Consider the following 24,703-nt stretch of genomic DNA (forward strand, 5'->3'; position numbering starts at 1 on the left):
CCACTAAAAATATCACTACTAATAGCACTAATGCATTAAAAAAATAAAAAAAAACACAACTCCAAGATCAAAACATCACATCATTAATGACGGGACCCACTGCCACCTAATTAGTGGGAGCACTAATTAGTGCTCCCAAGCATTTTTCTTTATTTAAAAATAAAAAATTAATTTTGAGTGTTTATATTTTATGCGTAAATTTTTTTAATAATTGATAGTTAAGTATAAACAGATTTGTCAATGATTGAGGAAATTTTTTGTTATTATGAATGATCTTATGTAAAAAGCTCATAAAAATAATTTCTTTTAAAATTATATATATATAAAATAAATTTAAAAAAAAGTGTATTCACCCATTTGTGCTAATCAAATTTATCAAAAATCATGAATTCCACTTGTATCAAAATATTTTTTTCTAAAAAAAATAAAAACATTAGAAAATTTTATAATATAGAAAGTGTTATGGTTATTAATCGAAAAGGTCTTTACTAATTTCTTATGTTTTTAATTATGTCTAAAGTGTATGTTCTTGTTTCTTAATAGTATAAATGTTTTTCATATTCTCAAGAAGAAAAGGGGGGGGAAAAAAAGAAGTGGTGCATCGGGTCTTTAATTATATATGTTTTAAGTAGTGTTTTATTATGATCTATTATAATATTTTTATATGACAATATTTAAGTATTTTATTATACAGAAAAGTGCTTAAAGTGGGTTTACTCAAAGGTAGGGTTTATGCTTATATTAGCAAGATTGTAAGAGTTACTCATATTAATGTATAAAAAATTATAAATTCAAATCATAAACAGTATTTTCAAAGGAAATCAAGTACAAAATCTCTATAATCTTAATAATTTATGTTCTGAAAAGGATTTTGATTAATTATCATACATACATATATATATATATAGCATAGGTGACACATTTTAAATTCAAAATTTTTATTTAAAAATTATTCAAAAAACATCAATATGTGTCTTAAATATGCACAATCATTTTTGATGAATCATTATTCTTTAAAATAATAATCCACACTATTTATCATTTGATATTTGCCAATTTATCTTCTAAAAACTTAACGAAAGAAGTATTGAGTTCCATTATTTTAATCAATCAATATCAAATTGAACTACGCATGTAAGTAAATCACTTCTAGAAATATGATGCATAACATAAAATCACAATGGAATTAACTTTAATTAATGTAATGATATGTGTTACAAAAGAATAATATTAACTTTTATATTATGATATGTGTTACAAAAGAAAAATATTAATTTTAATTTAAAATAAAATTTAAATTTAAATTTAAATTATTTATTTTAATAATCTTGGCATTATTGTTCTCTAAAAGTGTCACTACAGCAAAAACACATTTTAGTGACACTATTATAGTGGCATTTCTTAAAAAAATGTCACAAAAAGAATATTTGGTGACATATTTTACAAAAATGTCATAAAGCCATATCTGATGAAGCAAAATCCGCAGAGGCGATCGAGATAGAGGCAAGGGGAAGTTTGATTTTCCTGAACTTAGTGAACCAAATTTGATTTTGGCGGGTCAAAATCGCAGGAGCCAAAATATGAAGCAAGTTTTTATCATTCTTTGTCTTTCATTCAATCCTTATCTACCATCTACACCACAAACTTGCTGTGTTTTCATCTTCTACGATCAGAGTTCATTAGGTATTCTTTCTCTCTTTCTCACCCTCATCAGACACACACAATACCTCTATCTTTCTCACTTGTTTATGATTTTCTTGTTTTAGGCATAAAACTTTATACAATCTGAAAACGGTTAGTTTTAATTTACTATTATTATATTTATGTTGTGATTTTATTTAATGTCTTGCAAGTGTTTGTTTAAATGCTTCAGTGAGTTTTATTTAATATTTATGTTTATTGGTTATGCTGTTAATTAGTTGAAATGTTGGACGAGCTCATGAATAATTGGAAATTATTTTTGATAATGTCAGATTGTTGTAGTATATGTTGATTAAGCTGCAAAAAACATGATATATATATATATATATATGTGGTTCTGTAACTATGATCTGATCTCATAGAGCCTTTTATGCTAAGCTCTACTTCACAAGATCTAGATGTACTTAGCTAATTCCAACATTGATTAAGACAATCAACCTGATGTGGTTATGAGGTCATTGTTTCATAAAATAGAAGTTAACAATCATATGATCACATAAATTAAAATGGATGTTTGTATTTAACATACTCCAAGGAAAGAACAGAGCAACACTGAGAGTGCCATGTAAAACTAAACTTCCACGTGGAGATGAATATATATGCCAAGGAGATCATTATTTGGTCCTCCAAAAAAAAAAAAAAAACCTTGGTCCTTGCAATTTCCAATGACGAAATCCAGCCAAACTAAGAAACCGAAAAAACTTTTGTATAAAATTAACTCTAACCAGGTAATTGAATCCTTCAAAGCATAAAACACAGAGACACCAAAGGAAGAATCATACAAATGTGCACATTTTTTTTAATTCTATTTTTTCTATTTTAGATTTGATTTTTGTTTTAAACCCTAGGTTTTGCATCCTTTGTCTCTCTCTTTCTCTTTGATTTGTGTTCAGGGTTTGTGGTCCAAGTAATTTGTCTCTTCCATATCATTTGTAGGTGGTAAATTTCTTAGTTCCTTTCTTTTTTTCTTTTGTATTTTTTGTCTCGTCCATCTCAGTAGTTTTGGAAATTTTGTTTCATGGCTTCATCTTCTTCTGGAAAGAAAACCAAGCAATCAGCTACAAAAGGCTCTTTTGATTCACATTCCTTTCGCTCTAAAGACCATCAAAATCTGTTTAATGCACAGTTCACTGATCACACTGTGTTACTAGAACGAAATATTGAACCCAACACATTTTATGAGCTTCCTATTAGGAATTGGTTTGATTGTTTGGGTGGTAATGCTGTGTTAAATTTTGATGACATAGTGACTAGGTCTTGGGTTCGATATTTTTATTGCAACATTCATTCTATAATTCATCATCTTTTCGGATGTATGTGAGGGGTAAAAGTTTTGAGTTTAATGCGGATATTGTTGCTAATATTCTTGGTTCGAACGGCCTCTTGTGTGTGACTATCCCCAAGATAAGCGTTATGCTTCTATCCCAATTGATTTCAATCTCATTGCCTCTACCCTATTGCGTGCTCCTTATAATTGGATTCCCGGTGTTTCACTTTCTCACTGTTCTCTCATTGCACCTTATAGGATCTTGAATCTCACTGTCTCACACAATGTCACTCTTACATTGCATTTTTCTGATGTGTCATATGATCAATGGTACTTCCTCTATGCCATTAGCCAAAACTTGTCAATAGATGTTCCCTTGCTTGTCTTCCGTCACATGATAGCCGTGTTTAGTGGCAAGAAATTAAAAGAAAAAAACAAAGAAAAGGCTGCAACCTATCACAACCCATGCAATTAAGTGGAATAAAAAAATTCTTAACGCACGATATAAACCCACATGCAAACTTGCTGTTTGAACTTTAACAGCATCATCTAACAACATGCATGTGCACATCTTTCCACATATATTTAGCAGTCACAAGGTTTGTTAGTAGTGGTGAAGCTGCAAGGTTTGTTTGCTGCTATTTAGTGCAGAAGTATAATTGTTGTTTTTGTGGTGCATGTTTTGGGGATGCTGTAGTGATACTAGAGGTAGGTGGTATTTGCAATAAGCAAGGAATTAAGTAACATATCATAGTTTTAGGGGCTGCAATTGAGTATGCATGTTATGTTTACGGATCTGTTGATCTTTTTTGCAACATCTATCAACTTTGATATGTTGATATGTTTTGCAAAAAACCAACAGACATAAAGGTTGTTCTGTTTTGCTCTGTAAGTTAGATGGTTGATTTGGTGGGTGTTAGCTCTAGTGGCTATTCAGTCATGGTCTGGTTCTTCTCTGTGGCTGGTTCTTGAAGGTCAATTTCTGTTCTGCTCTTGCTTCTGTGCTGGTTCTTCTCTGTGCTGGTTCTTGCCCAGCTCTGGTCTTGCTCTGCTCCTGTGATTTTGGGAATCATCTGTTATGGATTTTAGTATTAATCTGAGGTAAATTAGGAGGTGTTTGGGTAGGCTAGCGGGCATGTGTTGATCTGCTGTGCAATTGTAGCTGGGTTTTTGCTGAGGCAGCTGGGTTTTTCTTGTTCTGCACACTCTCCAGAATTACCATATAATTGGAAGAAAAGAAGCATATTCTTTGAATTACCATATTGGAAGGATAATTTAGTGCGTCACAATCTTGATGTGATGCACATTGAGAAAAATGTATGTGAGGGCTTGCTTGGAACACTACTGAATTTAGAGGGGAAGACAAAGGATAATCTAAATGCACGTCTTGACTTGAAACTTCAAGGTATAAGGCCTGAACTACATCCAAAAGAAAATGCAGCAAATAAAACCATCTTGCCTCCTTTTTGTTTCTCATTAAAGAAACAAGAAAAAGATGTTTGTTGTAAATTTTTGAAGACTGTTAAAGTTCCTGATGGTTATGCAGCGAATATTTCACGATGCATCGACTTAAAGCCACGTAGAATCTTTGGACTTAAAAGTCATGATTGCCATATTTTGATGCAACAATTACTCCCTTTAGCAATTCGAGGAATGTTGAGTTCACATGTAACTTCACCTTTGATTGAGTTGAGTAATTTCTTTCGAGAGTTATGTTCTAAAGTTGGTTTGGCACAAGACTTTATGCGTCTTGAAAGGCAAATTTCGATAACACTTTGTAAGTTTGAAAAAATATTTCCCCCTAACTTTTTTGACATTATGGTGCATTTGGTGGTTCACTTAGCATCTGAGGCTAGATTAGCAGGACCTGTGCATTATCGTTGGTTGTATTCTGTTGAGAGGTAGAGTTTATATTAAATTACATATTTCTTTACCATCATTATTATATTTTACTTTTGTTATTATCGAACTTGAGTTAAAATTTTGTTTTTTGAACTTTCCAAAACATAGGTACTTGAGTAGATTAAAGTCATATGTGCGAAATAAAAGTCGACCGGAGGGTAATATGGCAAAAGGATACCTTGCAAATGAATGCTTGACATTTTGCTCGAGGTATATGGAAGGTGTTGAGACACGGTTCAACCGGATGTCTCGAAATTATGATGATGGAGGTAATGGTACCGAAGGATTATCTATTTTCTCAATGCCTGGCCGACCATTAGGTAAGGGCGTGATAGACACAATGGATGATGGCACAAAAGAAAAGGCACATCGATATGTGCTATTTAATTGTGAGACAGTCAACAAATTTATTGAGTAAGACACTCGCCATTTGTAATCAATTTCATCATTATTATTATTATTATTATACATACTTTTTTCACACACTCACAAATCTTTTATATGGCATACAGACAACACCGTAGACTTGTTGCCATACAAAATCCACGTCTTCGTGAAATGGCCATTGATCGCATTCATAGTGAAACATTTCCAACATGGTTTGATAAACATGTAAGGAGTGTTTTGAAGTTCCTTAAAATTTGATTTGATATTAAACTTCAATTTCATTCCACACTTATAGAAGTTACGTCGTCAATTGTCTGAAAACAGGTTGAGGAATTGCATAATGCAGGGGATAGTCAAATAATTGAAGAGCTTAGATGTTTGGCTCATGGTCCAAATAGAATTTTCACCAAATATAAGCGATAATTGATAAATGGTTTTAGGTTCCATACGAAAGAGATCGAGCGAAAGAGAAAAACTCAAAATAGTGGGATTATTGTCACGGCAAAAACACGAAGCTTTGCAAGTGGTAGAGATGGAAATCCGGTCTCTGGAGATGTTACATTTTATGGAGTGTTAACAGATATAATTGAGTTAGATTATTTGTTTGGGAAGAGGGTCGTGTTATTTAAAGGTGAATGGGTGTCACAATCAGGGAAAAGACAAGATAAAGATTGCACAATAGTCAACTTTGCACGATTAATAAAAGATGCTAAGCCTTTTGTATTGGCTTCTCAAGCAGAACAGGTAATGTATGTAGAAGACTTGAAACACAAAGATTGGCAAGTTGCTATCAAGATAAATCCGAGAGATTTTTATGATATGAATGCGGGGTCTTCTGTGGACAATGTGGAGGCAAACTTGCAGAGTGTTGTATGCAATACACAAAGTGGTGATGGGGACAATAATTTTGATTTGGTTCGAACAGACATGTCTGCTGCAATTGTAGATGCACCACTTTCTCAGGTGTTGAGAGACAACAATGTTCATGATGATGGAGATGATGATGGAGATGAGAAAGAATTTGATCTTATATGACTGTTAAACTTATTGAACATTGCTAGTTATTTATATTTGAAATCAATTCTATAGTTTCATTTTGTTCTCTTTCTTTATCATTGTTTTTGTTAATTTAATTGATTGTTTGAAGAATGAATAATGCGTTTTTAATTTAACTATGTGATTTTCATATGTGGGTACAAAATATTTATTCACTATATGTTACATTTAGTCACTACCAAGATAACAACGCAATAAAGGTGAATTCACAATTTTTTTTTGTTAATTTTCTTCAATTATTTTGTTCATTTGCAGATAATTTATTTGGATCATTCTAAGTTTACAATTTGATTTGTCTATTTTACTTGAATCATACTAGGATTCATCCATAAAGCAAAAAGCCTATGGACCCATATCTTCAGTTTCGCTCAGGCAATGTTGGTGAGTTTAGTGAGTCAACTCCATCTGAGATACAACCAAATTCTAGTCAACCCAATGATAATGCAGGTATGCAAGTTCAAACCTTATAAAAATGTTATTATTTCTTCGTATATAATTTATTATTAGTATTATTATTTATTTATTTATTATAACTAGATGGTGCTAGTGGACAAAAGAAAACTAGAGGTCCCACTCAAATGCGTAATATTTGGGGTACTCGTGATGATGAGCGCCTAACAGTCAATTGGAACAAACTTGGTGTAACAAGCCCGCGGGGGGACCTCGCTACAGCTCGGACTCGACTTTTTTCAGTCACGGTTCTAAGTCTGAACCAAAGAGTCCAAATCCGGCAAATCGTTTTGAGAAAACAGATTTTTTTGAAAGAAGTGCCAAACATGGACTGCTTTGCCAGATACAGAGTCGCCACCTAAATATTTTATTTTGGGAAATTTAGGAAACCCTGACTCGGTGCCAAAAGGCCACGTGTCCGTCATCACCAAAGTTGCCTCGGCTCGGGAACTTGGGTACGATTGGGGAAGGTCACTTCGTGAGCACCCCCGCTCGCCCGGTCAAAGACCGGCCTCTACTAACCATGATATCAATTTTTGAAAATATTGCATGTTCTTACTCCGGTTTATTAGCCTAGGTTACTATGTGATGCGCACAGCATACAAATATAGACTAGGTCGTCCGAATTGGAACAAAACATTTCATGCTTGTTTATTTGAAAATGGTTTGATGGTGCTACCCACAGGTAGGCTAGGACACGGATTTGCCACCCTCAGGTGGGCTTTTGGAAAAGATGGTTTTGCCACTATCTAGTGGGCTTAAAACAAACATTTGATGAATTGTCCCAATTCAAGTAACCCAACCTTCACCCACAGGCATTCAGGCAGATATTTCACATAAGCACATAGCCTCATGGTAAGCATGCTATTCATGGCAGTCACTCACACGCATGCAAGGATGCTAAAGTATAGAACTTACCGAGTACTCCAAGCCAAAACAAAAACTGTATTAGAAATCATGCATGACCCTAAGTATACAGAAATGCCTAATGCAACACATGCAAAATGCAACTATGGCAGGCTCGGCTATTCTAAGATGGCATATGAAATGCTACAACTAACATGTATTCAACTTGGAATTGAAAATACAATGCAGTTAGTATGATGCGCCGAGCCCGGTGCATGCAATACAGATGAATGATGCAAACATGCTGTCATACTGTATGCTAATTTAAACATGCCCTAATCTAACCATCAAAAGCGGATAAATAAAAGGGAGAAAGACGTGGGGTTGGAAAACATACAACACACACACACACACTTATTACAGTTGTGGCCCTCGCGCAGAGGGTCCGAATAAATATACAGTCCCAAATAAAAGAATATTACAGTCCAAATATTACAGTCCGAATATGTACAAATTCCTAATTAATTTACAAATTAACTAAGAAAGCAAATAAAACTGGCATGCAAGACAGGGACTGCCTTGCTTCTGATGGATGATGCATGTCCAGGTTGTCTTGCGCGGAAATCCACCGGAATGCCCCAATTAGCCTCTGTTTACACCTGTTATTCTTGAAAAACGTGCCAAGTCCCAGAAAGTTGCTGATTCCTGGTTTTGCTGCAACAGAGAGCAGGAAAGGGGCATAGCAGTGTATTTGCACAGATATATGCAAGTCTCGATCCTCGTGCCACCAATCACGCATACCGAGACATGATGGCCGAGGAGTCGAAATGCACAACTCAATATAGGATGAATGCACATGAGACTACAGCTAAAACCTAACTCCATCATGGATAATCCAGAGTGTCGGTGACTGGGGAATTGAGACACATTCCGTCACTCGAAGTACGAAATGTACCTCGTTTCCCGTGCCCGGGCTAACTCCTATTCCGGACACGATGCAATATGCATGATATGCATGAAATGCAACTAAGATACAATCCTAACATACTCAATGCTATGAAAATGAGATGCCTCGAAATACGTGCACACGGGCACGCAAATCGAGAAAATGATATGTCTCGAAATGTGTGCACGCGGGCACGCAAACCGAGAAAATGATATGTCTCGAAATGCGTGCACGCGGGCACGCAAACCGAGGCGATGATATGTGTCTCGAAATGCGTGCGCGCGGGCACACAAACCGAGGCGATGATAAAATGCGATGAAATGATATGGAACATGATATGGACTTATACCAACATGAGTAAGCCTCAGCCACACTCACATAGGATGCCGACGGATAAAAATGAGGTGCCTCGAAATGCGTGCACACGGGCACGCAAACCGAGGCAATGCTAAAATGTGATGAAATGACATGGAAATGACAAGTGGGCTTATACCAACATGAGTGAACCTCAGCCACACTCACATCGGATGCCGGCGGATAAAAATGAGGTGCCTCGAAATGCGTGCACACGGGCACGCAAACCGAGGCAATGCTAAAATGTGATGAAATGACATGGAAATGACAAGTGGGCTTATACCAACATGAGTGAACCTCAGCCACACTCACATCGGATGCCGGTGGCAGAAAATGAAGTGCCTCGAAATGCGTGCACACGGGCACGCAAACCGAGGCGATGATAAAATGCGATGAAATGATATGGAACATGATATGGACTTATACCAACATGAGTAAGCCTCAGCCACACTCACATAGGATGCCGATGGCAGAAAATGAGGTGCCTCGAAATGCGTGCACACGGGCACGCAAACCGAGGCAATGCAAAATGCGATGAAATGTGGCAAAAATGATATGCAAGCATACTAATGGAATTTCAGCACTAAAATATGGGGGAAAACAGCCCCGAAATGAAGCGAAATGACATGAAATGCAAGGAAATGTCCCGAAATGCGACATTAGGCACCCGAAATGGCCTATAGCTATGCCAAACATGTACAATATGGACATGCAATGCAAAGACAGAAGCTAGACAGTCCCAAAAGATGTACTTTCACAGTTATAAACATGGCCAAACAGCAAGTATAAGTAAGGGAAAAAAAGCATGCAAGAATAGGGGCCAAAAGAGGGGTAATGAGGCAAGTGGTATAAGCAAAACTCAAACTGAAAAATTTCCTTCTACAACACTGGAGATGGACCAAAAATATGAACATTTACAGTATATGGCAGACCTCAAATCAGTATACAAACATGCTAAAAATGTGATGCAAAACGAGGCTCAAAAGGTGCTATAACATGAAGTATATAAAATAATCACCAAACAGAAACAAATTGTGAATGAAACATGAAGTATAGGCCAAAATAAGACCACTTTTAGTTCGAACCAAGGTCCAAAAACAGAAGCAAAGAGGGCTACTAATTTGTGCAAAAATAGGGCCAAATAGGGGATATAACTACAAGTGACATATGGAAACACCAAACAAGGTTGAGCCCTTCTCCAATGTTGAAGAGGGGCTCAAAATAAGCCTTATATCAGTTTATAACATGCTCAAAAACAGATTGCTCATGGGCCAAAGATAGCATGCAAAATCATGACATACAAGATGATCAATGAAGCAAGTGTATTATGGAGGGCTCAAACATGGTTGAGCCCTTAATGAGAAGTGAAGATGAGCTCAAAATATGGTCCTTTTCAGTTAGGGCCGAAGCTTGAAACCAAAAAGAAATGAGGCTTAGAAATAGACCAAGGAAAAGGGTCAAAAGGATCAAAGTGTAACTTACCCTTGAAGATCCAAGCTTTTGTTGCTTCTTGGGTTGATTTGCAGCTTCTTTAGCCTTCAAGAATCCTCCCTTGTTGCTGGAAATGAGATGGTGGTGGTAGAGCTTGGTGGTGTAGAAGGAATGATGGTTAGGGGGTTAGGGTTTTTTGGAGAATTGAGAGGGAAGAAGATGGAGATGGCTATGGAGCTTTGAAGGATAATTTTTCTAACCCTTGTAGAGGAGGCCATCAGCTGGTTAAAAGGGCCAAAAGGGGGTGTAAAAGGTGGGGGAGATGGAGAGGAAAACTCCCCCTCAAAATATCCCCCGGATACAGAAAATATCTGGGGGATATTGCCTAACAGCTGGAAAGTGCACAGTGCGAGGAACACGGCCGGCCTCTCACTTTTGATGGAGGTGGCCGGCCGGCCACACCCCCTAGCCGGCCGGCTAGGGGTCAAAAGGGTCAAGGAGCTTTTCTGGCCGGCCAGATATTGGAGAGGTACCCCTATGTGTGTACAACACAACCATGTAGTTGAAATTCCAAGAAAGTGGGCCCAAGGGGTTCAACAATGGCTCGGAAAGAGGGGGTCAAAAGGGTCAAGTTGACTTACTGGCCGGCCATGAACTTTTAGGGGCCTCTCAGATGTGTAGATCACAGATATGTGGTTCAAAGTTCAAGAAAAAAAGTCCAAGGGGTTCAACATTAGCCCGGAAGAAAGGGGTCAAAAGGGTCAGGTGACCTTAATGGCCGGCCATGAACTTTTAGGGGCCTCTCAGATGTGTAGATCACAGATATGTGGTTGAAAGTTGGCAACACTAGCTCCAAGGTATTCAACATTAGCCCGGAAGTGCGAAAAACGGGCGCCAGGAGGCTCCGGAAGAGAGATAACTGGTTGCTGCAACAATTGCTGGCCTCTCACCCTTCAGTGACCTTCCCTGTGATAAAACAGAGGTACCTGCCAAAAATGAACGAAAACCGTTGCAAAACGGACGTTCCGGGGCCAAAACACGCAGTTCGGGGTCCCGAAAATGGGCTGTTAAGCACCGAAAATGGTATTCGACCTCGAAGTGGGTTTCTTAGCCCCCAGTGTCCCTCAAAAGGGATGAAATAAGATGTATGCCAAAAATCAGAGCAATAGGAGATGGTTAAGCGGTCCCGAACCGAGGCACACGGCCTGACGGCTCCGAAAACCGGGAACCGGACTCCGAAATGGGCAAAATGGCCTACGGCCACCAAATGTAGCCTACGAACATTGAGAGATGGTCTACGGGACCTCTCCCTCCCCTCAGGGAAAGAAACAGAGAAAACCGAGTCTGGTTCGCAAACCGAGACAAGGCACAGAAGAGGGTTCGGGCAGGGCTCACGGCCGCGACTCAATTGGTGACGTCTGAGTCTTAAGGTCGGTCAAAAATGGGGTGTCTACACTTGGCCAACCTGATGACAAATTGGCAACAAAGTTATCATCGTTCATTGGAACTATTGTGCGTGATGGGAAAAATGCACCACTCATTTACAAGAATTGGCATAAAGTCCCAGAGCATTACAAAGATCACCTATGGGCACTTGTATAGGTAATTGACACAATATTGTGCGAAAGATGATGACATGTGAATAATAGTAAACATGAGTAATGTGATTAAAACAACACTATTTATAATTTTGTTTATTTTTAATTTTTTATGCGGGAAGATTAATTTTTTATCATCGTATTCTTTTCTCTCTCTCTCTCGCTCTTTTTCTCTCTCTTTTCAGTCAAAGTTTGATCTTCCAAGTCATGCTAGGAAGTGGGTTATGAAGTGCTCTGGTAAGAAGTTAAAAGACTGGAAGGCAAACAATAAGAAAAATTATTATAAGAACCACTTGAGTTTTGACCAACAAAAGCATTATAGAGATAGTAGAGTATATGCTGATCAGTGGGAACATCTTATTAAGTTTTGGGCCATCGAAGAAGTAAAGGTATACTCGATCTGATCATTATATGTTATTTTACTTGTTGTAGTTTGGACACCATTAATTTGTGCATTTGTAATTTTAGGCAAAAAGTGATAAGAACAAAGCAAGTCGTGCAGAGCGGAAGTATAATCATACTATTGGAATAAAAAGTTTTCCACGTGTTCGAAAGGAGCAGGTTAATTCATCTTTTCATGTTGTATATTTAATATGATAAGGTATACATAATGTGACGAAATAATATAATTTATATTTTGGAATATATTTTTTTGTAGAAAAATAAGTTGGGACACTCTCCAACTCGTGCTCACATGTTTAAAGTATGTTATACAAAGGAGACTGGAACCCCTCAGGCAACAAAAGCAATGATAGTATGTACCAAATAATTATATGTCCATTTGAACTTGTAGATTAGTTAAAATTTCCACATTATAGTGTTGAGTTATTGAAATGTATATATTAAGTTATGTTTTTTGCAACCTTATAGGATGAAATGAATGAGAGGACAACCTTAAATGCAAATTTATCGAATAAGGGCCCAAATGATGCATTTGGACAAGTGATGAGTAAAGAAAAACATGGACGAGTTCGCATGTATGGATTAGGTGTCTCCCCGTCTAATTTATGGAGAGATACATCTGGTCATAAAGCAAACCAAGACACAACAATGGATGTTATGAAAGCTGAAAATTCGGAGCTAGGGTCCAAAGTTTCCCATGTTCAACATGCTCCGAATAACTTGACAAACACATCTAATCAGGAAATTTTTTTAATAGAATTTATAAGTTATTAATGTTTTCCTACACTTATATATGCATACATATATCTATGTGTGTGTGTTTGTAAAATTAAATAGTTCAAATTTGGTTAGGCCACAACAACTTCTACTCCTCTCGACATGGCAACTCGACATCAAGCATGGTCTTTGTCATCGATACAAGATACTTCTTTTACTCAGGTACCTACTAAGAGCTAATCATAGATATCACATTACTTCCAACTTTATTTTAGAATAGCATGCAACACTTATTTTACAATTAACCAAGGAATGAATATTGCGAACATAAATTTCATTATTTAAATCTAGACAAAATGTGCTACATAGTCTAAATCATGACATGACGAAGTTTGTGCTTTTTTTTAAAAAAAAAAAAATTTCATTTAATTTTCTTCTGAAGCTTTAACAAGACATCTCTCCATCATTTATTACTGCATGGGCTCTTTCTGATTCTCTCAAAATATTGCTTGAAAGTAATTAGTTGATTGTCATTTTTCACAATTACATTTGATTTACATCGTTGAGGTTAGGGGATCCTGATATTGATAATGGACATGGTTTTGATTGTTGTTGATTGGTGCTTTTGGTTGTTATTGAATTTTTAAGCTATTGTTTGATATGGTCTAAAGATTTACGGTTGTTACTTTTATATAATTTGTTGTACTGTATTTGGCGTGCTTATCTACTAGAGAAATACATATCACTTTCAGTTGTGATCATCTTCACTCTAACACTTTGTACTAGTTTTTTTAAACTATTATTCATTAATTTTAAATATGCAATTACTTAAGTAGTTAAATCTTGATTTACAGGTGGGAGATCTAGTTGTTCTAAAAAGTATCATTAGGCCAACAGAAACAGTTGCAATCGGAGTACTTAAAAGCACAGACGCATCTAAAGAATTAGAATGGGAAGAACTGGGACCTAACTATTGGGAGATACATGTTCAAGTGCCAATCAAACCTAATGAGAGCTTGATCCGATCATATGGACTTGTCAAAACAGTTGGACAAGCTATTGGAGCTCATGCTGCTTGGCCTGCTCCATTTGTGGTATATTTCTTTCGTAAATACTAATTTCATTAACAAATTTATATTAACTTAATATAGTTTCAATTACCTTCATATGTTTATTTTTTTGGATGCAGATTTCACAAGTTATGGATGCTAGCCGAGAATATTTATAAAAGTGAAGTTGAGAATTTGGGAACTGATTTTATTTTTTACAATTTTTCTCGCCGGAATATGGATATCACTATGGCTTTTCAGAACTTATGGTTAGAATAATTTTCTTTTAAATTGTTTTTGCTTTAACTTTGTTAGTGTGGTAGAATATTTTATAATTTTGGCAGGGGATTTTTTTTGCAATATAAATAAATTTATATTTCAATAATAAATACTTGATTGTGGTTTGAATTTTTTTTATTTTTGATGTGATGATCTTATGGTGGTAATATTTGTTTATTATTATGAAAATATTACAGGATGAATGGATGTCAAATTAATATCTGATGTTGCAATTAATATTTAATTATTTGTAAAATCAATTCAATTTTTATAGGTATTTACGCATGCATAATTGTAGCTTTTAAAAGTGTCAATTAAAAAAATATATAAGTGGCATTTTAGCTTTGCAAAGTGTCACTAAAATAAGTTCTAATGGCATTTATATCTATTTAATGGCACAAATGAATTGGATTTAGTGGCATTTATGAAGGTGTTATAAATATCAATTGTGGCATAATAAGCGTCATTAAAAGTCCATATCATGGCATTTTTAGATTGCAAGTCTTCTTTAATGGCACTTGATAGTGTCACGAATAGTGCCTACCATGACATTAAAGTGTCACTGAAAGGTTTTAGTCTTGATGGTGTAATGACACTTATAAGTGTCACTAACTCTTTTTTTAATGGCGTTTGATAGTGTCACAAATAATATCTACCATGACATTAAAATGCCATTGAAAATTTTTAGCCACGATGGTGTAGTGGCACTTGCAAGTATCTACCGTGGCGCTTGTATCTACCGTGGCACCGATAGAAGTGGCACTTGTTCAAAATGCTACAAGACTAAAAAATGTCATTAGAAGAATAGTTTTGTGGCACTTTCAAATGTCACTAAACCAAGAAAATGTTGTAGTGTGTTAGTTGAATACTTTTATATAGTAAATTTAATTAAATTATTTGCTTATTTTGATCATTTTAATTCTATTGTGCTATAAAAGTATAATTATCATATAATGATTTTATGTGACATATATTAAATTATAAGATAATAAAATAAATACTCATTTTGATATTAAAAATAATAGTTAAATTAGAAAGACAATTAGTAATATAAAACTAAAAGTGATTCTAATTACTTATTTTTATTTTTATTTTTATTTGGAAAATGAAAATATGTATAAAAAGAATTACACAAAAAATTTTAAAGATTAAATATAAATATATTGTGATTGAATTCAAATGAAAATACATAAATTAATTATGTAGAGTATTGATTTTTTCTTCAATCTTCTTTTTAAATTATTCATACATATGGTATATAGGTATATAAAATTTAAATTAAATATAAATATTTTTTAATAAATAATTTTATATTAGATAAAAAAATTAAATATAAATTAATATTAAGATATTAATAAGATAGACAAAAAATAAAAAAAATATATACAAAAATTATTTTGATCCATGCATAATTAAGCACATTTTGCCTTATTTATTTATTTATTTATTTGTGTATCAAAATTTATTTTTTGCAAATATCATAATAATTAAATTAAAACTAGCGTAAAACCCCTGCTATGCCCGAGCAAGTAATAAAATGTTATAAACAATACTAAACATGTTAAAAATTAATTAAATACTATGATATTAATTTAGATGGGTATTTAAATAATAGATTTGAGCTATTTCACTATGTTTATATAGATATCCAAGATTAATTAATTTTTTTGAAATACATTCAATCGAATAAACTCGATTGAAAAGACAAAGTAAGAGTGAAATTCTATAAATATAAGATAAAGATAAATAAATAAATAAATTCAGTTTAAATTTGAAGTTGAATATAGAAAGAGAAAATTAGATAAATCTTCGAAAAAGAATAAAGTCAATTGAAAATCAATAGAAAGGGTGAATTCTGTAAATATAAGATAAATATAAAAAAATCAAGCTTAAAATTGAGGATGAATTATAAGAATATAGAAAGAAAAAATTAAATAAGTTCTAGAAAAATGAGGTAGAGAGAAATTCAGTAAACAACAATTGAAGATTGAAAAAAAGAAATCAAGTTGAAATTGAAAAATTCAGAAATAAAATAAGATAAACCTGAAAAAGAATCTAATGTAACTCTAATAATTGAATAACAGAAAATGGTAGTAGTTTAAAAGTTAGATAATAATGAAATGTCATCTATAATTTTCTGAAATTTGTAATTAAAAAAAATCCTGAAAAATAAGAAGTGAGGTGTAATAAGTTAAAAAATAAGAAAGAGTTAAACAACAACTATAACTTTTTAAAATTTAAATTTTGTGTAGTTAAAAAATAAGCATTTATGATATCTTATTATACAAATTTTAACTATATTTTGTGTCTACTACTAATAATTTTTAACAATTTTTATAATATATACATATATTGATAATCTCAACTAGGGATGGCAATTTGAACCCAGCCCGACGAAGACCCAACCCCCAACCCCGATTTGAGTAGTTTTTTCTCGAAAATATCTCTAACGGGACGGGGATGGTATTCAAAAATCAATCACCGATCAGTTTTGGGCCAGGGACAGGGACAAGTGTCCCAGCCCTGTACTCAGCCCGTTCTCGTCCCTGAAGTGAAATTACTATTTTACCCCTATATATATAAACCAATTACCAAACCCTCATCTCACTTCAGTTCTCTTTTCCTCTCTGTCTCTCTTTCTTCCCTCTACTCTCTTTCAATTTCGCACCTATTTTCCTCTTCAGCGCCACCGTTGCTACTGTCCGCGACGCCAATCATCCTCCTCTGTCGTCCATCACCTCCGTCATCGCAATCATAGCCTTCGTCCATTGCCTTAGCGCCTCTGTCGTCGTCGCAGTCGTTCATTGCCTCCATCGTCCATCACCTCTATCCTCCTCAGATCTATTTGTGTATGTATGTATACAAGTATGTGTGTGTGTTCTGTCTTTTATTTTTTTGGTAATGGATCTGTTGATGATTTTGTTAATGTTGATGTTGAAAATGAAACAATTGGGGATGATGATAATGATGTTGTTATTGATGGTGTTGTTAAAACAGATTTGGGCCGCGGAATTTTCGGGGTCAGGGAAACCCGATCCCCGTTAGGAGCAGGGAAGGGAACGGGGACGGTGATAGGTTCCCCGTCAAGGACGGGGAGATTTTCACAATCGGGGACGGAGAGTGTGATCCCCGGCCTGCCTCAGCCAGTTGCCATTCCTAATCTCAACGTCACTCTTATTGCTCCTTAATACAAAAATTATGAGATAATTATGATAAGTTTAAATTTGTATTTAAGACTTATAAAACATAAGATAAATTATTATAATTTTAAATTTATATCGTGTCAATTTTAAATTTAAATTAATAGATTATTTTCCTTATTTAGTGATAGTTTAAATTTTAATAAAATAAAATTTAAAAGTTTTAATTAATTAATTTTTGTGTAAGCTAATTGGTCTTTTGATCTAAATAAGTAAGCTAAATTGTTTTTGATTTGAATGACTTGCTACTTTAACCGTGATTTTAGCAATTTACCAAAATATATTGGTTAGATTTCTTTGATTTGAAATAAACTAAAGAACTGAGATTGCTTGATTAGAATTAAACTTCTCTCCTAAACAATTGTTAATTTTTATTTTATAATTCCACATTGGGAAAAGAAAGAAAAAGTGAGTTGTTTCACTTATATAAAGTGAATCTTATAAAAGGGGTTTAGAGGGAGAAGCCTTCTAGAAGCTCCAAACCCTCATTTTAAAATTATTGAATTTTCTTAATTTTAAACAATTAAAAAAAATTCTCATTGATTAACTTCCATTTAACTTTTATTTTATAATCCCACATTAGGAAAAAAAGAAAAAAGTGAATTGTTTCACTTACATAAAGTGAATCTTATACTCTCATTTATATAAATTATTGAATTTTCTTAATTTTAAACAATTAAGAAAATTCTCATTAGCTAGCTTCCATTTAACTTTTATTTTATAATCCCACATTAGGAAAAGAAGGAAAAAGTGAATTCTTTCACTTACATAAAGTGAATCTTATGCTCCTAATTATATAAGTAAAAAGAGATTTTTAGTGAGAAACCCTATAATCAATATTTCATACCAATTTTTTTTCTTAATTTTAAACAATTAAAAAAATTCCCATTGGCTAGTTTTTATTTAAATTTTATTTTAATAGAGGTTTTGGTTTTAAAAATAATTTTGTATGAGATTTTGAAACTCTCATAATATTTAACTTTAAAATAATTACAATCCCATATCGAGAAAAAAAAGAAAAAGTGAGTTGTTTCACTTATATAAAGTGAATCTTATACTCCCATTTAATATTGCAGTATTGAGCATTTTTCAGTTCAAGATGGTTTAAATTTTAAAATAAAATTAAAAAAAATTAATTAATTAATTTTGTTGTAAATTGTTTGGTCTTTTGACTTAGCCAATTAAGCTGAATTGTTTTCGGTTTGACTGATTCACTGATTTAACCGTGGTTTTAGTTGTTTTATCAAATATATTGCTTAGATTTGTTTGATTTGAAATAAATTAAGATTGACCTTATGAAAAATTGAATGATTGAGATTGTTTGGTTAGACCTGAACTTCCCATCCAAACAACTATTAACTTTTATTTTACAGTCCCATATCAGGAAAAGAAAGAAACAATGAGTTGTTTCACTATATAAATCTTATGCTCCCATTTAATAGTATAATGTTGTGTATGTTTCAGTTCAAGATAGTTTAAATTTTAAAATTAAATTAAAATTTAAAAGTTTTAATTAATTAATTTTTGTATAAGTTGAATGTCCTTTGACCTAACCAATAGGGTGAACCGTTTTCGGTTTGACTAATTCACTGGTTTAATCGCAATTTTAGCGTTTTATCAAAATATATTGGTTAGATTTGTTTGATTTGAAATAAATTAAATATTGACACAATTAAAGATTAAATGGCTGAAATTGCTTGATTCGAAATAAACTTCTCACCCAAACAATTGTTAACTTTTATTTTACACAATCCCACATTGAAAAAGAAGGGAAAAGTGAGTTATTTAGCTTATATTATATAAAAAAAAGGAATTTTTTTGAGAGAAGATTTCTATGAGCTCTAAACCCTAATTTTAAAATTATTAAATTTTCTTAATTTTTAAACAATTAAGAAAATTCTCATTAGTTAATTTCCATTTAACTTTTATTTTACAATTACACATCAGAAAAAGTGAATTGTTTCATTTACTTAAAGTGAATCTTATACTCCCATTTATATAAATTATTGAATTTTCTTAATTTTAAATCATGAAGAAAATTTTCATTAGCTAACTTCTATTTAATTTTTGTTTTACAATCCCATATCAAGAAAAAAAGGAAAAAGTAAATTGTTTCACTTACATAAAGTGAATCTTATGCTCCCATTTATATAAGCAAAAGGAGATTTTTAGTGAGAAGTCTTATGATCAATATCTCGTACTAATTTTTTTGATTTTCTTAATTTTAAACAATTAAGAAAATCTCGATTGGCTAGTTTCCATTTAACTTTTATTTTACAATTTCACATAGAGGTTTTGATTTTAAAAATAATTTGGTAAATTTTGAAACTCTCATAATATCTCTCCTTAAATGTATTCTTTTGTAAAATATATAGATATATTGATAATATCAATGTCACTCTTACTATTCCTTAATACAAAAATTATGAAATAATTATGATAATTTTAAATTTGTGTTTAAAACTTATAAATTATGAGATAGATTATTATAATTTCAAATTTATATTGTGCCAATTTTAAATTTAAATTAATAGAAAATTTTTCCTATTTAGTGACAGTTTAAATTTTAATAAAATAAAATATTTAATTTTTAATTAATTAATTTTTGTGTAAGCTAGTTGGTCTTTTGACCTAACTGATTAAGGTAAACCATTTTTTGTTTGAATGATTTGTTGGTTTAACCGTGATTTTAGCGGTTTTATATGTTACGATGATTCTTTCTTACTCATTAAGTTTTTAAAATTTATTTAATTATTTCCCTTTCAAAAACCAACATGACAATTTTTCAAAATTATATATTTTTATTCTGCAATAGTGAAATATTAGAACTATGTCATTTTTTTATTTATTTATAACAAATCATAATTTTAATTATTAATCATCAATACAACAATTTTAGTCTATCTAGACTATATGTCATAATAAAGGAACATTTGAAACAAAATCCTTAAATTTATATATAAAATTTAATTTACGAGAGGCAAAATATAAAAAAAATTAAATACAATTATCGTATTTTTAATAAATAATATATTTCTTTATCCTCTACATAACATGGGTAATATGCTAGTATAATATATAGATAGATATCAACTATATAAAATATATGAAAAAATAATTATTTCTCAAATAAATTTCATATAAAATTGGTTATTATAATTAAAATTGAATTTGTGTAGAACTTTTTATGTAAATTAAAAAAGACATGCTGATGTGGTTTTTTTTTTTAAAAAAAATAAGCCATTAAAATGTGCTTCATAAATAAAAGAAAAACACTACTTTTAATAATATATATATATATATATATATACTAGCCCGTACTTGAAGACACAGTATAAATAATGATAAGATTAGAATATAATTGTAATCCCAACACTATTTAAATTTATTTTTTAATTTGATAAATTCACAAATTTATTATAAAATTTTGGAGTCCTCATAAAACTCTTCATGAAAATGCGTTTTTGCTTATACAATATATAGTTAGATAGATAGATGTACCTGGCATACATACAAATTTCACGAGCATACGTACAATAATGCTTTTGCTTATATAATCATATGGAAATTGTATGTATGCCTGTAATGTCCTAGTGTATTACGGGCATACATACATTGTATGGAAATATGTGTAAAATATATTGAACAAAAAGAAGAAAATAGAAAAATAAACAAATAGAGAAAAAAATAAAAATGGGAGAAAATAAAAAAAAATAAAATTGAAAAAGGGAGGAAGGTGGGATCATGGGATCATGGGTGAGAAAATAAAAAAGTAAGAGAGAGAAGCGAGAAAATAGAAAATGTACATGTAAGACATTTTTTGAAAAATATATCTCAGCTATTGTTTTGTAATTTAAACAGATCTGAGCTATCCAAATGTCATAGTAGGACAAAAATATGTTGAAGATTAAAAAACCGTCCTACTTTATTAAAATATGTTGAAAATTCATATGAAATCTATCATATATTCAATATATTTAAAAATAATAATTAATTGTTCAAATTCATTTAATTTGTGGATTGTAAAATTCATTAATTTAGGCCTCGTTTGGGAACAGGCTAATTTAGTAACTTTTTGGCTATTTGGCTAAAAAGGTAGGTAAAAAAAACTTGTATGTTTGGGATGACTTTTTGGCTAATTACGAAAAGATGTGCATAAAGTAGAGAGAAAAGAGAATCTTTGACTTTTTGGTATGGGTTGTTGGCTTTTTGGCTAATTTAGTAACTTTTTGGCTAATTGGCTAAAATAGCCTCTTGCCAAACGAGGCCTTAATATGTAAAATTCATTAAATGTTCAAAAACCATCATACTTTATTAAAATATGTTGAAGATTCATATAAAATCTAAATTTATAAAATCTATCATGTATTCAATATATTTAAAAATAATAATTAATTGTTCAAATTCATTTAATTTGTGGATTGTAAAATTCATTAATTTAATATGCACTACACAGAGTAAAATCTGGCTCCTAATTCTCGGATCGCAGACTTTTCCATATAATATGAATAAAAAATAAGTGAACAAAAAGGAGAAAATAAAAAAATAAAAAATAAATAAATAGAGAGAAAATTAAAAATTAAAAAGAAAAGAAAGAGGAATGTGGGATCATGAGATCATAGAAGGATGTGTGAGAAAAGGAAAAAGTAAGAGAGAGAAGCGGGAAAATAGAAAATGTACATGTAGGATACTTTTTGAAAAATATATCTGAGCCGTTGTTTTATAAATTGAATAGATCTGAGCCGTTCAAATGTCCTAGTAGGACAAATGTGTGTAGGGCAAATTCAAAAACCGTCCTGCTTTATTATATAGATGTTGAAGATTCATATAAGATCTAAATTTATGAAGCCTATCATGTATTCAATATATTTAAAAATAATAATTAATTGTTCAAATTTATTTAATTTGTGGACTATAAAATTCATTAATTTAATCTCTACTACACAAAGTAAAATCTAGCTCCTAATTTTGGGATCGCAGACTTTTTCATATAATATGAATAAAAAATAAGTAAACAAAAAGGAGAAAATAAAAAAATAAAAAAAAACAAATAGAGAGAAAAATAAAAATGGGAGAAAATAAAAAAAATAAAAAGAAAAGAGAGAGGAAGGTGGGATCATGAGATCATAGAAAGATAGGTGAGAAAAGGAAAAAGTAAGAGAGAAACGGAAAAATAAAAAATGTACATGTAGAATACTTTTTGAAAAATATATCTCAGCCATTGTTTTATAAATTGAATAGATCTGAGCCGTTCAAATGTTCTAGTAGGACAAATGTGTGTATGACAAATTCAAAATATGACACCCTGAATATTTAATTAAATACCACATAAATATTTATAGTTATATATAATTGTGAGTGAATGTGATAATATATTATTAAATAAATAATAATAAATACAGAATCTAATTTGGCATTGGGTTAGCAAATATGTGATTAATTAAGGATTATTATTTGGGGCCAAATTAACAGAAATATGGAATTATAATACTAGGTGGGCCAAATTAAAGTTAAAGATAGTAGATAAATAAATATAAAAGTAAGAGTAAATAATAATAATAATAATAATAATAATAATAATAATAAATAATAATAATAATGGGTGTGGTAGTAAAATAAATAATTAATTTTCTGTGGGTATACGATAAAGTATAATTTAATTAGAGATTAATTTGTTTATATAGTTATATTAAGAAACTATGCCAAAGTGTAATTATCTTAAACATTCACTAAGATAAGTATAAATCTATGAGCAAATCCAGGTGAGTTATGAAGCAAATCCAAAGGAGGATTTGAGATCGGCCACGTGTTGGCCTCAGGACACTTTTGCTTCCCTATAAATGGGGAAGAATTGATCAATATCCGTGGAGTTGCTGAGATCAATGGGAAGAAAAGAAAAAGAAAAGAAAGAAAAGAAAAAAGAGGGAGAGGCGCGTAAGTTACTGAAGTAGGTACTTATAGTAGGAAGGTCGTGATAGTGAAAGAAAGGCTAAGGGTCAATATTAAGATGAGTTATATTATACCTTGAGTTACCATAATATATTTTACGTATGTTTTGACTTACCATAATTTATTTTATACAAGTTATATTTTATAAGTTATATTAATTCAAGTTATGTTTTAGAAATATTTCAGTTACGTAGATTAATTTCTAAACTCTATTTGTTTAAATGAAACTCATTGATATGTTTGTTTAAATTTTAAAGAATATTTGACTATAACCTTATAAACAATTATGTTTTATAAGTACCACTACGGAAGTCCCACGCCTTGGAGGACTTAAATAACCATTAGCCTCTGTTTGGCCACTTCGTGGTCCTCTATTTGTCATGGATCTATTGACCTCTATTCTGATTATCACTTCTGTGACCTCTGTTTCGTTCTATTCTGTATCGTGGTTATGGTTATTTATTTACATAATTTCTGTATTTCAGTTTCTGCCACTTAAAAGATTTATTTTCCAAATTGAGTTATGTAAGTGTTTTGGCTTAACTAGCTATCTATGGTTATTTTGTATTCCCTATACTCTTGGCATAATATTTCTCACTCTGCTGTGTGCTTATAGCTGTTACCATTTTAGGTAACGAGATGTAAGGGAAATCCATTGTAACAACACCAATCTCTGATTAACGTTAATTCATGATTAATTATGTCTACTGAGTAATTAAGGAAAAACCCTGAGTTAATTATATGTGCAATTGCATTATTTTGTGTTTATATCTGTTAGGCATAAAAAGATCTGTTTATGTTTAGTTTCGGTTGTGAATTAAAGGCCTTATCAGCATCTAAATCAGCAATTGACTTGATTTATATGCTAATTAGGATTTTTAGAATTTTATGGTAGGTTCAATTGAAAATCGATTCGGAACGAATAAATTAGAATAGTTAGTGCCAATGTGATTAACTTAAGTCAATTTAATCAAGCCAATTTAAATAAGCCTATTTAAGGCCATTTTAACTCCTTTAGTTAAGGATTACACTTTCTTTTCCTTCATTTAATGCTCAAAAACATGGAAGAGAAGGAGAGAGAGAAAAATTGAGATCAAAGTTGAATTAGGGGAGAACTGCTTGAAATTGTGGACATTTGAAGAAGATTTGTGAGTTTCAACTTCAACTCT

The 24,703-nt window shown here is 32.0% G+C and overlaps 1 protein-coding gene across 1 annotated transcript; it reads left to right on the forward strand.

Annotated features, from left to right (window-relative positions):
- Positions 1 to 1,469: 1,469 nt before the first annotated feature.
- On the forward strand, positions 1,470 to 14,495 carry LOC114301302 (uncharacterized). Its single transcript, XM_028246261.2, has 8 exons — positions 1,470 to 1,683; positions 6,633 to 6,760; positions 12,124 to 12,327; positions 12,407 to 12,499; positions 12,597 to 12,692; positions 12,809 to 13,279; positions 13,912 to 14,151; positions 14,247 to 14,495. The coding sequence occupies exons 1-6, from the start codon at positions 1,581 to 1,583 to the stop codon at positions 13,112 to 13,114; spliced, it is 930 nt and encodes a 309-aa protein (XP_028102062.2). The 5' UTR covers positions 1,470 to 1,580; the 3' UTR covers positions 13,115 to 13,279; positions 13,912 to 14,151; positions 14,247 to 14,495.
- The last annotated feature ends 10,208 nt before the right edge of the window (positions 14,496 to 24,703 follow it).

Source organism: Camellia sinensis, chromosome 8 (genome assembly GCF_055761805.1).
Source record: "Camellia sinensis isolate YWXY chromosome 8, ASM5576180v1, whole genome shotgun sequence".
Taxonomy (NCBI): domain Eukaryota; kingdom Viridiplantae; phylum Streptophyta; class Magnoliopsida; order Ericales; family Theaceae; genus Camellia; species Camellia sinensis.

Coding starts and splice junctions, on each gene's coding strand:
- LOC114301302 (XM_028246261.2), top strand. CDS start 1,581: ATGAAGCAAGTTTTTATCATTCTTTGTCTTTCATTCAATCCTTATCTA. Junction 6,761..12,123: donor TCAACCCAATGATAATGCAG/GTATGCAAGTTC, acceptor CTCTCTTTTCAG/TCAAAGTTTGATCTTCCAAG. Junction 12,500..12,596: donor CACGTGTTCGAAAGGAGCAG/GTTAATTCATCT, acceptor ATTTTTTTGTAG/AAAAATAAGTTGGGACACTC.